The sequence below is a fragment of the Buteo buteo genome, chromosome 22, assembly GCF_964188355.1.
Source record: "Buteo buteo chromosome 22, bButBut1.hap1.1, whole genome shotgun sequence".
NCBI lineage: Eukaryota > Metazoa > Chordata > Aves > Accipitriformes > Accipitridae > Buteo > Buteo buteo.
In genome coordinates this window covers 13,030,972-13,047,908 of record NC_134192.1, presented here as the reverse complement: position 1 = coordinate 13,047,908, position 16,937 = coordinate 13,030,972, and the positions used below count along the sequence as shown (strand labels likewise).

General features: G+C 53.8%; 2 protein-coding genes across 3 annotated transcripts in view; one reads left to right on the top strand and one right to left on the bottom strand.

The window, feature by feature from the left end:
* Nucleotides 1-177: 177 nt before the first annotated feature.
* Nucleotides 178-8,402, bottom strand: FUNDC2 (FUN14 domain containing 2). The gene is made up of 5 exons (XM_075054352.1): nt 8,316-8,402; nt 7,658-7,808; nt 6,202-6,277; nt 4,870-5,004; nt 178-3,093 (listed from the first exon to the last, which is right to left on the bottom strand). Exons 1-5 carry the CDS (start codon nt 8,332-8,334, stop codon nt 3,016-3,018), a joined length of 459 nt encoding a protein of 152 aa, XP_074910453.1. The 5' UTR covers nt 8,335-8,402; the 3' UTR covers nt 178-3,015.
* Nucleotides 8,403-8,466: 64 nt separating this feature from the next.
* Nucleotides 8,467-16,937, top strand: part of F8 (coagulation factor VIII) — a 37,276-nt gene continuing 28,805 nt past the window's right edge. The window contains exons 1-2 of one of the 2 annotated variants that reach the window (XM_075053736.1): nt 8,467-8,497; nt 9,204-9,311. The gene's annotated coding sequence lies outside the window, so the exon portion shown is untranslated. The remainder of the gene's footprint in view (nt 8,498-9,203; nt 9,312-16,937) is intronic. The other variant, XM_075053737.1, reaches the window with a different exon arrangement.

The window sequence follows — 16,937 nt, the reverse complement described above, 5'->3', positions numbered from 1 at the left end:
GATCATCAAGGAGGGATTTATTAAGACAGCCCATGGTTACCTGCAGAGGAGAGGGAAGGCTGGTGGCTTCATGCTACTGGACTGGCTGTAACTGCTCCCGTGAGTCAAACACAACATGCAGGGTAAGACAAAACCATGCTGGTTCCCAAGAAGTCAACAGACCTCACACATAGAAGCTATTAGAGCAAAACTGTTTAATAAAATATCACTTCAACAAGCATTTACATACAATATATAAAAACACTTTAAAAGCCTAATGAGTTTTAAACCTTATAGTGGAACAGACACCAGAAGTTGTTGAAACGAGACCAAAACTAGCGGGGGGGGGGGGGGGGGGGGCGGAGGGGAACACCTCATCTTGGCACCTGCAATAATGAAAATGCATCCCCACAGAGGTTCATTCAACATCAAAGCTTCCAGTGCAGGCCCACAGCATCAAATGGTGCCAGCCACAAGCCCGACACTGCCTTTGATTTACCAGATCCTGATGTCCTTGTTGATTCCCTGCCTGCATTCACATCAAACTCAACATGAATTTGTCACTTGTTTCCCCTTCCAGCAGCAACAGAGGCATTTTAACTCCCTCTCTGGGCCATTTCTCTCTGTAGCAGCAAGTCAGGACCCCATGTAGCAGAACCCAATACACCCTTCCCTGCAGCTGGGCAGAAATAGTGGCTTATTTGAGGCTGAAAAACATCCCTAAGGTCTGTTAATGATCTACTTTGAGTTTTGTCATTGGAGAAAGCTTTGTGGAGATTAGTGCATCTCAGAAGAAGTTGTGTTATGCAGCAGACCAGGCAGAGGGACAGCAATGCTGTTTTCCTAGAGGAACAAGAGATACCCTGCAATACAAATGTATCAATTCATGCACTTTCAGCCCTGCAGGGTTCCTAAAAAAACCACCAAAACCAAAACCACCACCACCATCTGTTACTCCACTTCCAAACATCAATTTACTGAAGACTTATTTGCTGCATCACATCACTCCTGCAGTCCTGAATGGCTTTTAGGAAGACCATCATTAAAAGAACATGAGCCCAGCTGCTCTTTCATTCTCCTTGGCCATGTATGGCAGAACAGGAGCAACAATACCAACTTCTGTTTCCTGATTACCTGCAGCGTCTTTTCAGATCCTGAAGGTGAGAAAAACCTCAGCTAAATCAATGTGTTACTACACTGACACTTCAATCAACAAAGCTGAAGCAAAATTAACAACTGCAAGTGTTCATCCCAAAACCTCTGGTGGAAGAATGTCCAGCAGCTTTGGGGGAAGATACCCATTTCTAGCTATACTGAGAGTAGCAGCAGATGATCAGAAAGGCCTTACACAGTGCGGGAGATGGGGTGCAGCCGCTGTGCCATGTACTGCATCCTGATCACCCACATGCATCATCATTCCCTAGCATGTTTCCCATTGAAGGATGGGCTGACTTTCACATGAAAAAAAACCATTCTTGGCAAGAAATCCTATATGGACCTGCTGGAGGACATCACCGCACCGTCATGCAAGTCCCCACACCCTGGAAAGCAGTAATGCCAGCCCAGCAGCCAATGCAGAACACCTCTAAGGGATTTTTTTTTTTTTGTAATTTTCTCTTGTAGGTTATTAGAGTTCTGCTCTGCACACAGCTGCACTGGGACAGACTGTCCAAAAGCAGTTAGGCTCTGCATCTGGGCTGCCTCATGACCTGCAGAGGGGCTGCAGCTGATGGAATTAAGCAAGCAGCTTTTTTTTGTGGCAATGGTAAATGCAAAGAAGGAAAGAACATAACCAAGGCAGAAAGTATGGAAATGAGCCACTCCACAAGAACACAACCTAGTTTACCCAACAGTTTTGTCATTTCAGTTGCTCGCAGAGAGGGTTGTGCTCAGCAAAGGCAGGTAAAGGACTGCACTCGATTTCACATCCTCCCCCCACCCCCCGACTCCAGTAGAGCTGGCAACAGGGACCCTGGACCAGTACAATGTACCCTAAATAGGGATGCATTTCCTGTCTACAATCCTGTCCCACATGGTTACAGCTCTAAAAGCATCACCAACACCAAAGTGGCCGGAGAAGGTCATGGTAGACTTAGAAACAGCAGTCTGAGGCCCAAGGTGATTTACTGGCATACCGCCTGTGCCAGCTAGCCTGACACAGACAAGTCAAGCACGTTGGAAGACTGCCCACCACAAGAGAGCGCCTCAGCACACTTCAAAGGCTTGAGCAGTCAGCTAGCAAGTGAGAAAGGTGCTCTACAGTGCAGAAAGCTTTGTGACTTTCAGAACTCGTGATGAGGAAAGGGCCTGGAGAGTCATCCATGGTGCTCAGTTTCCATGAGCAGTGCCAGTGCTGCAATTCCAGTAAGGGTACAAATAACAGCAAAGGAGAAGCCAAACGGCCATCTATGTGCAATGCAATGGTAGGGAGAGGGCAGGAGAACTCCCAGCACCACATATAGCATCAACTTGCTCCTTATCCACCTGCCCTAGACACAGTCCAGTCTGTCCCCTGGCACTTCTGCATCCACCCCAGCACAACTGAGCATACTTTGGATTGCACACACCATCTTTGTGCAGAAAGAAGCACAGGCTTTCAGGTACCGGGCCATAAAAAGTGCAAGCTAAATAGCAGTGAACAGCTGACAGCTGTTGTACACATATACTGGCAGACAGATGTACACGTAACAGCCCTGAGCACCTGGAAAGAGGCACATTTAAGAGATTTCTCTGCCACTATGTGTTTATGAGGCTGCAGCTCATCAGAAAATCTGGGACTGGACATAATTGGTAGGGAAAGGAATCACAACAATACACCAGGAGTCATAAGCTTTCAGACTGATCCCAGCACCCTAACAGCCCAGACAGCAGAAAAAGTTGGAAATCAGAAGCAGTGTTGTAAGAAACAAGGGCTGGAACCTGTGAGCAGAAGGGACTGAGCCTGTCGGCAACATCCTTTGACTTTATAAGTGAGAGAGAACAGCAGTAGAGGAGGGGAGGGAAGGCTGGGCATGAAGGGAGAGTCGAGAACAGTTTCTAGGACGCCATTCCGAGCAGGAATCCTCCAGCAAACCCTCCAGTCAGGATAATATTCTTCTTCAGAAATATGATCACCTAAGCAGGGGAGAGAAGAGCCAACAGCATTCAACAACAGCAGGTCACCCACCCACCCTCCCCATAAGAAGACATCCCTCAGGCTGTTCTCCAAGGTGAGTGATGCTCAGAGACAGGCCACTGCTTGGGTCTGCGAAAGTATCCTGCCTAACAACCTCTCCTCCCTCATCTCCCTGCTGCGTGTACAGCTCCTGAATTGATCCAGTCCCAGTGCAACCCAGATCCTCTGAGAGCTGCAGTCCAAGCCTACATGCTCCCAGGCTCTCTCACAACCAGCATGATCAGTCTGACAGAAGGGGCTGCTGGCTGTGCATGCCAGACCAGGGTACAGGAGAGTCCAGAGTAACTAGGCCACTCTGCTGTGCTTTTCTTGTCAGACTGAAGAGACACTTTTCCTCGCAACCCCAGCACATTTTCTCCTAACCCCAAAGAATTTGCAGCAACACACAGTGAGCTGGTGTCATGCCTAGAAGCCACCCTGACTGTCTCAAATATGCATAGATGGAATCATAGAATTACTTAGGTTGGGAAAGGCCTTTAAGATCAAGTCCAACCATTAACCCAGCACTGCCAAGTCCACCACTAAACCATGTCCCTAGGCACCACATCTACACGTCTTTCAAATATCTCCACGGATGGTGACTCCACCACTTCCCTGGGCAGCCTGTTCCAATGCCTGACAACCCTTTTGGTGAAGAAATTTTTCCTAATATCCGATTTAAACTTCCCCTGGCACAACTTGAGGCCATTTCCTCTTGTCCTATCACTTGCTACTTGGTAGAAGAGACAGACACCCACCTCGCTACAACCTCCTTTCAGGCAGTTGTAGAGAGTGATAAAGTCTCCCTGAGCCTTCTTTTCTCCAGACTAAACAATCCCAGTTCCCTCAGCCACTCCTCATAACACTTGTGCTCTAAATCCTTCACCAGCTTCGCTGCTCTTCTTTGGACATGCTCCAGCACCTCAATGTCTTGTAGTGAAGGGCCCAAAACTGAACACAGTATTCAAAGTGCAGCCTCACCAGTGCTGAGTACAGAGGGACAGTCACTTACCTAGTCCTGCTGGCCACATTATTTCTGATACAAGCCAGGATGCTCTTGGCCTTCTTGGCCATCTAGGCACACTGCCAGCTCATATTCAGCCAGATGGCTGTTGACCAACACCCCCAGGTCCTTTTCCACCAGGCAGCTTTCCAGCCACTCTTCCCCAAGCCTGTAGCGTTCCATGGGGTTGTTGTGACCCTTGTTGAACCTCATACAACTGGCCTTGGCCCATCAATCCAGCCTGTCCAGATCCCTCTGTAGAGCCTTCCTACCCTCAAGCAGATCAACACTCCCACCCAACTTGGCGTTGCCTGCAAACTCACTGAGGGTGCACTTGATCTCCTTGTCCAGATCATTGATAAAGATATTAAATAGAACTGGCCCCAATACTGAGCCCTGGGGAACGCCACTTGTGACCGGCCACCAACTGGATTTAACTCCATTCACCACAACTCTTTGGGCCCAGCCATCCAGCCAGTTTTTTACCCAGCAAAGGGTATGGAACCAGTTTCTCCAGGAAAATGCTGTAGGAAATGGTGTCAAATGCTTTACTAAAGTCTAGGTAGACAACATCCACAGCCTTTGCCATCTCTCCAGTTTTGCTGTCATGGAATGGAAGCATTCTCTCCTGGTATTTGCACAACGGAAGATCCATAAGAGCCCAGGAGTCAATCCTGTTTTCTGCTGTCCCTCCACCTAAGCACCTGCACATGCCCTGGGAAAGTTGTCTCACCTCATCCACTCTGCTTTTCACTTCTGGAGACATTTTGTTACCACTGCTGTGAAATTTCAGCTGCTGCTTGGCTTTGTTCACGTCCCGTTCTACCAGCTTCCAGTCCACTTTAATGTATCCTGTGTGGTTTGCAATCTAGAGTTTTGAGGAGTGGAAAAAAAAGTTCCTGGAGTAAAGTCCTACATGACCACGGCTAAACAGACCCCCTTGCCCACCCACTTTCCCTGACCATAGCCACCTCCCACACACTGGTCCAGTGGGCTGAGAGGATGAGCACACTAGCTTAAAAATTGGACAAAGGACCACCCCTGCAGCTGTATTAACTGTCCCACAACATCTGTATCCCACAGTAATCCCCTAACAGCAGGGCACACATTGCAGCTTAGCCTGTTTCAGCCTCTATTCTCTAATGTAAAGCTGGCATCACCTCCCCCTCACAACTGCCACATGTATCATTGGGACTCTGCAGCTCTCCTGCTGCTGTGGGTGGACACAGCTATTAATAGCCTGTTCCTCTATAAGTATTTTATCTGGTCAGGATGATTCAGCAGTGAAACTCTCCCTGCTCAGAGCAAGCTTTTGGCTTTCATCAACAAGCAGAGCCAGAAAACCAGGGACAACAAGTCACACATGAGACAGCACCTGAGAAGCAAACAAATAAGACTGCTGAGCAAGGCCTGAGAGCCATTCTGCCTCATGCAGGACATACAAGCTAGAAGTCCACATTTGAGCAGCTCCCCTCAGTGCCAGGGTTCTCGGAAACCAGGAGAAATGCTTGAGGACAGAGAGAGATCTCTGTTTCTCTTCTCTTTCCCAATGCTTTACAGAGAGCCCCATCTGTGCTGGCCTGACTCCTCAAGTAGCCAGGTTCACCAGAACCATATCACAGACACAGACAAATCCCTCTTGACAGCCAGGGCTGTTGTTCCAGGGACAGCATCTCCACAGGCACAGGATTAAGTACAGTAGCCAGTTCTGACCAGACAGTCCTGCAGCAGCAGCAGCGTGCTTTGCCACAGCTGAAGGCTGCCTCCTGCTTCACTCAGGTGCCCCTGCGATAACAGTCCCCACATGTCTTTGGCCTGGCCTTTGTTAGCAGACCCTAAATGGATAGGACCTTTCGGCAATCCTTAATTTTACACATGCTGATCCTGCTTTGCTGCTGCATCTACGTACCCCAGGGAACACGCGCCCTTGACACCCATGGCCACACAGAGCTCCTGACAGAGCAGCAAACTGGCCCCACACGTCCCAACAAATAATGATCACTAGACAGCCCTTTGTCCCTGCCAGCACAGTTCTTGGAAAGCCTGGCCCACTATTCATACACACCTGAAGTAGGAAAAAGCCACCTCCCACCGCTGTCGCTGCCAGCTTTCCAACTTTCTGGAAGACGAATCCAGTACACCTACAAATCAACCAGGATCCAGTCAGGTGAATGAGATACCAAGCACACACTCCTCAGCATGCTTCCCACAGGCAAGGCAGCCTTGGCAGTAATTACCCACAACTCAGAGACAGCCTGATGAATGGCGGAAGAAACCCACGTGCAACCAGAGAGAAAGAGAAAAGGTTTGTGCCCAGCCAACACTGATGCTTTATAGCTTTTTACTTCTCACTATCACTGCCTTTTGCAGTTTTGATTCTTATCTCTTCAACATCAACGTTCTCCCAAAGGAGTAATCGGAAACACGTGATCTCACCCAAATCAACAAGTGATTTTAGCTTTTTTTTTTTTTTAGCTGGTATCATCTCTGAAGGGAAATTAGGCAGCACATCTGCTGCTGCTCCATGATAGAGCATGCAGAGCAGATCACAAAGCAAGCTTCTTTGTTGCCCAAACAATTGCTTACTTTTCATTTCTCAGAAGAGAAAAATGCTGAAACAAGCAGACAGCAGTGGCCTAAAGTGGTGTCCAAACTGGGTTACATGCTTTCTGACATGAAAGACATCACTGCAGCCACCAGAACTCAAGCAAGCGCCACCCCATTGCTCAGTCATGCAGCAAAGGGCTAGCGTATTGTTATCACCCAAACCAGACTTTACTTTGAACAGTTTCCTTATCGGCATTGCAAAACAACAAAGCAATGTGCTCCTACCCATTTCTGAATACACACACTTAGTGAAGATACAAGAGAGAGGTAGCCAGCTCCTATTTTTATCAGAAAATGGTGATCTGTCTTACACTTTTAAATGGTTACCCCTGTGCCAGATGAAGAACACAGGCACAGCAAGAAGCAAAGCAGTGTGATTACACCAAGCTTTCAACTCAAACAACACTGCTGCACAAATGAAGTTACAAATAGAGCCAAAAGCCACCAGCACTTGCTACAAGCAACACAAAACCCCAGGAACCATGCCCACAGGCACAATAAGCCACATCCACAGGAGACTTTTGTGCAGATGCCTGAAGCACATCCACCTCCAGGGAAGACGGTATCCTTGTTCCAAGAGGCTCATATTTGCCTGTCCTAAATTCAAAACTACCACTTTATACCAGAAGTTAAAGGAGAATTATCTCATCTCAAAAATTAAAGCCTGATGCCATTTTCTTCCCTACGAGACAGTCTCAGTTCTTCAGCTCCACAGCAGAGACAGCTTTTAAGACCTCCCACAGCTCAGCAGAGCATGCCAGGGCACAGTTGGCTGAGCAAGCTGGACACCTGCCTTCTCTGAAAGACTGCCAGCTGACCACCCTGCACCTGTCAGTGTGTTCCCAAAAGCATGGTTAATACCCACAGGCATCCTGCCTGCCACAAGCAGCAATAGCAACCCCAGCACATCTTACCATCCCGTGACCCCTCCAATCACCAGCTGTGTGGCCACATTGTATTTCTCCGCGCTTGACCCCGAGCTGGGGGCAAAGACTTTGCGCCACCATGGCCGATTCTTGGTGTACTCCGCCAGGTCCAGCACGTTGAATGAGTCCTCCTTCACACCTGCAGGCACCTGGAGAGGCTCAGTGCCAGAACTGCTGTCCCACAGCCCCCTGCCAGCCACCCAGGGCCTCCCCAGGGACACCGAATCTCCACCCAGTCACACAGCCTATGGGGCTTGGCACTCTCCCCGGGCCTTTGGGAACCCCCAGGCCCCACGCCCTACCCCGAGGGCCTCAGACCACCCCCCAGAGCCCCTGAGACCCACTCGGACTCTGTCCCCGGGACTCCTCACACCCCTCGGTGTTCCCGCAGGTCACGCCCGTGATGCCGGGGCGCGGGCTGAGAAGCCCTGTTCCGGGAGCCGCCTCCAGAGCGTCCTGCGGCTGTTCGGGCCCTCAGGCGGTGCCAGGCCCCGGTACCGGTCGCCGCGCGTTGCCAATGGAAACGGTGCCGCGCAGGGCACGGGGTCTGCTCTCTGCCGGAGGGGCCGCGCTGGGGGAGCCGGGGACGATGCCGCCATCCCGCCGCCAACCCGCCGCCATCCCTCCCATCCCATCCCGGGCCCACCTCCGCCCGGCACCGCCATGGCGCCGCTGGGCTCCCTTCGCCGCCGCCGCAGGCACGTGACCAGGCTGCGCAGGCGCGCGACCGCCCCCTCACGTGGCCGCGCCCCGCCACGCCCCCGGCGCGTCACTGGGAGAAGGAACGCGCTGGCAGGGCGGTGAGCACGTAGCGGCGCCGCGCGTGGGGTGAGCTCGGGCACGCGTGTGGGTGTAGAGCGGCTGCGGCCATGCATGTGGGCACGCGTTGGCCTCGACTGTGCGCCCACTGGTGTCCATCAGTGTGCCCCTTTAAAAGATTGTGCCCTCTGCTACTGCAATAGCATCATCTGGTCAGGCCCTGTGTCCCTGGTGCCGTGGGTGGCTCTGCTGTGGGGTCTTCCAGGAGGACTGGCTCAGGTACAGAGTACAGTGCAGCACGAGGGGGCCTGCGGCATCCAGGGGCAGGACAAAGCGGGCTCCAAGGGTATCTTAAAAGCTTCCTAAAGCCCATGGCAATTTGCTGCCTCTGACATGGGAGGCTCTTGCTCAGCTGCGAGCTGTCACTCCACAGAAGCAGCACCTTTTGCCATTTGCTTAAAACAAATACAGCCTTCGTGGGCAGCTCAGCACCCTGGCACGTGGGCCAGGACTTCTTTTCTCATGTTGGGTCACACAGAGGAGCGGTGCAGGTGTGTGGTGGAGCCGGGGTCTCAGGCGTGTTGGAAGTGGTATGGAGGGTCTGCTTGCACTGTGTGCAGCATGCATACCCAGCTCTGCCCTGATGTGCCCCTGCCTGACCCCGAGCCCATTTGGGCAGCCCAGGCATGCTGCCTGGCAGGAACACATTTTACTGTCTCCCCTGAAACAATGATCCCTCCAATTTCTGAGCCATTATTCACTTGTACTCCTGCAGAACAAAAGCCACCTACTTCCCACCTGGGGATGCGGCTGCCCAGGAAGTAGCAAAGCTGGAAAACCTGAGACACAACAGGCAAAAAAAAGAGATCCTCCTGGAGAGATTGTAAGTGAAGGAGGAGCGGATTTGACCCTCCTGTGGGGTTAACGGAAACCAGTGCTTGAGTGGGAGCAGGAGCACAGGTGGTGCAGACTGGGTGGGAGAACAGACAACATTCTGGGAACCAAGAGCAGCAGTCTGCCATGGTGGCCGGGACACCCCACAGCAAATAGCAGAGCACCTCCTTCCCCCTCGCAAGCAGGCGGGGACATGTCAGGAGCCACAGCAGCACCACAAGTGTTTCCTGCACTGCCCTGATTAGGAGGAACCGGCTGGAGCACTGTATCCACACCCAAACCAAAGTGGCAGGACACTTCCATGGGGACCGAGACGTGATGTCTTGCACACAGTCGTCCTGTGGGGGCTGGTGGCTGCTACCCACAGCAGGTTTGGGCCTTGGGACTCAGCCATCTGAGGTGCCAAGGGCCAGGCAAGCCACAGCTGGACTGATGGGCGCTGTGGGGGTGCAGGAGGAGAGAATCCAGGTGTCCAGCCCAGTGCCCAGCCCTTGAGCTCCAGGGAACCTGTAGATAGGATGGTCCAAAGGGCTTTTGCCCTCATAACGAGACTGCACTCCACAAGGGTTTATTTACTTTCTGGCAACTGGAAAGCTCCTGCATTTGCTCTCCTGGGCAGCCAAAGCCTCATGGCACTACTCAGGATCAGGGCTCCCCTCTGCCCCCACCATGCTCCCAGGCAGCCCCAGTCGTCCTGTCCCCAGCAGATCAGAGGGCAGCTCCTGCAGGTGCAGCGTGGTCACCCTTTGGTGACCCAGTAATCAGATGTAGCTGTTAGCGAGACTGTCAGACAGATCCTACACTGACTACTGAGCAGCCAAGAGCACCATTTCTTTGCTGGGTCTCTGTTTGGCTCTAGGCAGGGCTGGCAGCAAGCAGAGCAGCTTCCCCTGGGAGAAGATGTGACCAGGGAGGGCATGGCCTATGTGGAGGGATTGCTGGGGCCAAGTGGACGCCTGGCAGCAGTGTTTCATCTTGGAAATCCCATCTGAACACCGGTGTCAGGTGGCACTTGTGTCTCCTGCATGACCAGTAGGTGGTGGGCTCCCATCCCCGTGCAGCAAGTCCCTGGTTTTGTCTCCCTGCAGGCAAACAGCTGCCCCCATGCCCTGGGACCAGCCTCGGTTCCTCTTGTGCCTCCTCCCCGGTGCCACCTGGGGGATCCTACACACACTTGGTCCCAAGGGCACCCACTAGCCTGAGCATCTGCAGCGTGGACCTATCTTTCCCAGCTCACCTGCACCATCGCCCAGGGCAGGCGCTTGGCTTCCTCCCACGGTGGGGAAGGAGCTGGGCTGACAGGGAGGCTGGAGAGGCTGCAGGGTTGGGGGCTTCTGTGTAGCGGGCTCAGGCCCAGCTTGGTACAGAGGGTGGCACAGGGGCCAGTGGGTGCAGCAGCAGAGTCCAGCACTAGCACCTCAGTACTCCACAGCTATTGGAGCTCCCTGCAAGGCACCCTTCCTGGTGAGCAGCCCTGGTCAGCTCAGAAGACACAGGCACGAAAAGCTGTTCCCTGTCTCCAGGGCTTTCCCTCCCTCCTGGCACTACCACCACCTCCCAGCCTGTGTGGCTGGGCTAACCCACAGCTCACCAGCCCATGCAGGCTTCCAGTGGCTGTGCACAGTCAGGGCAAGCAGTACCAGGCAATAACATGGTCAGCAAAACCATGTCCCCCACTTGCAGAGCCCCCCAAAATGCTCTGTAAATGGACCCATGGTGCCCCCCCAGGCACCTCAGCGAGGCACCATACCTGGCCATCTCCGCCAGATGCCAGGGTCCCCCGTCGATAGGAAACATGTCCCTGGTGTGCAGGGACCTGGAGGGCTGCAGTGTCCTGGGGCTCTCAAGCTGCTACTCCAGTGGCTCTGCATGATGTGGCCCCAATGCTGCTGGCCTTGTGGCCCCGGCTGCATGGCGCTTTGCCGAGGAGGCCACCGTGTCGCTGCTTTTAGTATGGTGAGAAGCAATGTCTGAATTCCCCTTCCCCCAGCTGGGACATCCGTGCTGGCGTCACGCAGCTGCATCGGGACAGCCCCAGCTTGGCGGCTGGCTGGGGGCACGCTGCAGCTTGCAGAAAGGAAATTTGCAGCTCAGCCCTGTCAAAGTAAGAGCACAGGGATTTTCAGTGGGGTTTCTCTCACTGCTGCTCTCTCTCTCCCTTTTCTCATTTTCTGGAAATGAAACAAACTGAGGCTCCAGCCTGTCATGCCACTCAGTGTCTATGGATGGGAGCAACAGCCTTTCTTCTTCACTCCCCTCCCAGCTGCCATGGGGACTTTTTAGCATAGGCCAGCTCTCCCCCAGCCTCCCCCACTTCCATGCCACAAAGGAAGGGGCTTTCTGCTCTCTCCTGCCAGCAGCTGGGATTTCTGCCAGCCAGATTTAGGGAACAGGAGGGCAGCCTGAGCAGCCTGGCACCAGGCACAGCGCTGTGCTGAGAGCGGCAGTGAGCTCCCAACCACCCCTCGAGCCGTCCCTCCTGCCGAGAAGCACTGATTTTGGACAGTGAATGGATGCAGCCAGCCTGGAGCACAGCAAATGATACTGAGCAGCTGCTCAGGTGATACAGGCGCTCTCTTTCTGACTTGCTGCTGCCTTGCAGGTGACTGTGGGCAAGTCCTGCTGCTCCCTGCAGCAGTTTCCCCAGCTGTACAAGGTGAATAACAATTCCTGGATGTGCCATAATCTCCTTATTCAACTCTTGCCTGTTTTCTGCCCCTTTGGCCAGGATCCTGGTTGATCTTCCCTGACAATCCCTCCATCTCATGAGTCTGCAGCCTCTCCTGTTGCTACCTGGCCAGAGTCACCCCTGCCAGCCCCAAGGCCTGGGCTGGGCATGTGGGGACAATGTGAGCGCAGTGCATGGACACTCATGGACGCTAGCGGCAGTGGCATCCCCAGGCTCAGGGGTCTGCCCCAGCGACAGGCACAGCTCAGGGCTGGGGGGCAGCTGGGTCGACGTCTTCAGGCTGCCCAGGAGCTTGCTACAGCTCCCTGCATCCAGCTCTCCTTTATTCTTGGCAATGATGACGAGAGTTTTCCAAGACAGTGCTTCTCTTGAACAGCCATTCCTGTGGAGCGCCGTTAAATTCCTGTTGTTAGATTTAGACCCTTTTCTGGCTGACCAGGAGCTCTGTCAGTGCGAGATTGCCAGGGTTGAGCAGCACTGAGCACCAGGGAAGAGGGGTAAGGCAGAACATGACCATGTCCCTTCCCCGTGGCCCCAAGCACAGCATCTGTGGAGGAGAGCCACTTCTTGCACAGTTGAGGGAAGCTTTGCTGAATATGAGCAGCCCTGGGGGCTTATTCCAGGAGTTTTTGCAGCAGCCAGGGTGTCTCAAGAGATGAGCTAAGCACAGCACGCAACAGACACAAAAAAACCAGACACCTCGTGGGAACATAACCCCATCTCCAGGCTGACTCAGCAGCAGCAACCCTCAAAGCAAGCCCAGGAGAGAGCAATTGCTGTGAGCTTCATTTAATCAGCCCAGGGTAATTAGGTGACTTATGAAGGACATGTGTGCCTGGAGGCTGCTCTTGTTTTCCCCAGGCTGCTCTGACACTTGAGGAGCAAAGACCATTTAGCAATAGCCGTGCAAAGCCAGCAGCTGCAGGGAGCATCCTCTGGCCAGTGAGATCCCTGAATGCTTGTCCTCCCTAGCTCCTGCAGGCACAGACCCCTGAGCACCCTGTGTCAGGAGCATGGCTGTTGTGCTCCTGCTGCCTGAATCATTCAGAGATGCCTCCGATGTGAGAAACGAGAGAGAAAAAGGAGAAATGCTCCGCTGACCCACTTACTGTAGGGAAGGCCAGGGGAGGAGAGATGGCTTGTTTTGGGGACCTCCTCCACATCAGCATTTGTGCTCTGGGGCTAGGGAACCTCAGGGCTGGATTTGCCAGATATTCAGGGGTGTTGGTGCCATCGGTCCCACTGTAGTCCTGCTCTTTTGGGGTCCTGCTGTCTGCAGGTCGGCTGATCTGTGAACTACACGGGGCTGCAGCCTCTTCTTTCTCCATCATTGCTGGGGTGCAGCAGCCAAGCAAGGTCTGCCAGGCCTTTCTCCTCCAGCCCAGAGCTTTGGTTCCAAAGAAGGGAGGTTTTTTCCCCCAAGGACAAGTGTGGGCTTTGTTCCTGCTGTGATTTATCTGCACTAAGCCCAAGGTTTGTCTCTCCATCTGGCCTGGTTTTGCAGCAGCCTGGATGAAGACAAAGCACCAGGAGGTGACTCTTTTGGTTGGTGGTTTGTTTTCATATTTTTTCCTTCTAACTGAGACAGTGGGTTCTGAAAAAAGCAGCTCCCCTAAAGCACCTCTGCCCTTGCAGAGCACAGTGGGGCTGGTTACATGGGATAAACACATCCCCTGTGACTAAACCCCAGTGCTGGCTCCGGAGAGGAGGCTTCTGCAGCACCCTTCACTCCGACTGTGCAGGGAGGCACTGGAAAGGTGACAGGGATTTCCTGCAGCATTTGGTGAAATGAGTCAGCGTGGCACACATCCAGGTGGGTATGGGCGGTAGGCTGGGCAGGAGCCAGCCAGCAGCATGCACCCGGCGGCATGGGGAAGAAGCATGGCAAGCCCATGTGGCAGGGACTTGCCCAGGGCAGATCTGTGGAAGAGCAGGGATGTGTCCCGCCGAACCTCGGGCTGCTGTTCCTCTTTCTGGAGCAGCTGCATACCAAAATTAAGCCCTCCCCAGGGCAGGCAGGGTCCAGGTGGGATGCGGGCAGCAGCAGGAAATGCTCCAGCTTGGAAGCGCTTGGTACAAGGGGTCATGCCTTGTCCTTCCGCTGGATTGCTGGTGCCATGCAGCACAGCCAGTGTCTTGGTGCCCTCTGCCCATGTGAGTGCTGGGAAGGGCGAGTGCCTGTGGGTGGCTGCTGCTTCTGACATACTCTGCATTCCTGAGAAGCTGCCATGAGTCACTCGCTCTCTCACATACACACACGTACACACAAAAAAGTCCCAGGAGAGATTAGACATGGCTCACTTTTTGTTCTGAGTCATTTTTATCTGCCCCAGCCCTGTATTGAGCTGAGAACTGCACAGTTTGGGGAAACAACCAGCACTTTCTTCATGCATGTGGATCCTTGGCTCTGGCCAAGCAGGTTTCTCTGGGACTTTCAGTGGCAGGAGCCTGTCCTGGCTTCCCCATCACATTTGCATGGGAGGACAGTGCCCTGGCGCTGTCTCATGGGGAGGTTTGGGGATGGGCAAGTGTGCTTACACTGTGCCTCGCTCCAGGCAGGCCCAGAATGCCAATGCCTCTCTGCAGCTCTCTCAAAAGTGCAGCTGTCTGCTACTGTCTGGCCCATCCGTGCATGGGCAATGCTGATGCTTTGCAGTGGCACCCATATGGGCTAGCAGAGCCCTCGGAAGAGCCAGGGCTGCTAATGCCACCCCACTTGCTGGGACCATGCATGCTTTTGCTGGGGCATGTGGGCTCCAGCTTAGCAGGCTGTGCCGGGGGAGGAGTCAGGGTCCCTGCAGATGCCCAGCTGTCCTTGGCATGCTTCACTCTGCACTGGCTGTTATGTACTTGCACAAAGCTACCCACTGCGTGCAGCAAGTGCCAGGATCTGGGCCCCCTCCCCAAGTTACTTCCAAGTATTCTCCAGTTTCAGACCTGGATTCCTCTTCCCACAGCCTTGAGTACCTTGATAATATAATTTTCTTTCTGCTCCCTCGGGTTAGACCCCATCTCTCCAGTTTAGTCTTATGTCTCTGGGTCAAGAACCTGGAGCTGCCTTCCAGTAGCTGAAAATGTTTAAACTCAGCAATTCAGCACCTGCTAGTGTCACAACCATTAATTTGTGACTGTGTCCAGGCTCCTGCCACTGCAGCCCCTAAAGGAACCTTTGCCTGACTCCCCTCTGTGATCCCTGGATGTTGTCATCCCACAGTGCCTGGAGCATCCCTGCCAGGGTTAGAGGCAAGAAGCCCCCATGCCACTCCATGCAGATCTCCAGTACCCAGAACTGGAGCACCACTCCTGACAGGCAACCCCAATCCTCCCACATGCCTATACCATGCTGCCACCCCCCGACTGCCCTCTTCACAGTCATGTTGTCTGCTTGGTGACATTTTCCCTATCTGCTTGTTTCTGGAAGAAACACCTTTTCCAGTCTTTCTGGGTGAGCACAGTCTCACAGCACCAAGAGATTCCCAGACAGGATGACTGGGATAAAGTCACATCCGTACTGCAGGGGACACCAGTGCCAGAAGCACAGCTTGGATCTCCCATGTCTCTCCCAGAGCTCCAGACAACCCCGTCCCCTCCAGCACTGTACAATACCCTTCTGATTCACCACGCCAGGGCAGGTGGTGCAAAGCACCCAGGGCATCCCCGAACGTCACACATGGCTTGTTTTGCCTCAAAATACTTGCTGGAAAACATGGGGCAGGTTGTTGCTCATCTTCCTCGCAAAGAAAAGGCGCACCAGGCTGGGCACGGAGCCAGCTGCCAGCGCATGAGCTGGAGGAAATGTGTTTCTCACTGGCTTTTTGCTTCTCCTGGAGCAGGCTGGGTGGTGCAGTGGGGAGTGCTTTCTGTCCCAGCTACTGCTGTGTCAGCCAGCCTCTAGGCGAGCCCAGGAAGGAGCGGGGAGCCCCTTGGCAGGTTGGGGTTTTACACCAGCCGAGGGGGAGTTCCTCCAGGCGCTCCTTGCTGCTGCCGTGGGAGCCCTGGCCAGACACAGCTGCCTGGGATGGTTTTCCCCCTCAGGCCCAGGGCTGCTGTAAGAAGAGGGGTGGGAAGAGAGGGGGTGTCCCCAGCAAGGTGGCAAGAACTGGCCCCTCTCTGGGGGAGGGGGACAGAGAGCTGTCACTGACCCCATGGACATAGGGTGCTCCTGCACGGTGAGCCCATGCGGCTGGGATCCTCAAGGTCATTCCCAGGCTATGCTGGGCTACATGGGGCAGTGGGACATCGGGGAATGTGTTCCTGCATCCGCTGGGATTACCCCTACCTGGGGGGCTCAGCTCCTATCCCCCATCCCATCCGCCCCGCACTAAGGATTCACATCTGGGACCCCAAAACACCCATCCCTCTACCATCCCCACCGCCTCCCTCTGTTGGCCAGGCACCAAGACCTGTCACATGGATGCTTCTGCACACACTGGGACTATGACCAAACGGGTCACTGCCCCCGTTGCACTCCTGCTGCCCTACAGCATCATTTATGGGACATTTCCCCACCTCACTTGCCTAGTGGACACTGGAACCATGCAGGGTGTTCGTCCTCACCTTCCTGCCTTTGTGAGCCAAGGGAGAACCACGTGCCAGCGTGTGCGCCTGAGCACGTGTGTGTGCATTTGGGGGTGGTGGTGGGGGATTTCCTGGGCTTTTAAAAAGAAACATTGAAAATTTGTGAGTTTATAATGGAAGAAGTTTGCAAAAACATTTCAGTGCATCTTCTCTGAGCTGTTCTGCAGGACCCTGAGACAAGAGAAGAAGCGTGAGGAGCAGCTGGCAGGAGGGGGACTCCCAGGGATCACCCCGACACTCTTCCTCCCATGTGGCTGGAAGCGAGATTGTGTGGCTAAATCATCACTGCTTGGGGTGCAGGCACCCAGGGGACAGGGATACACTACACATATGTACATGCATATGTGC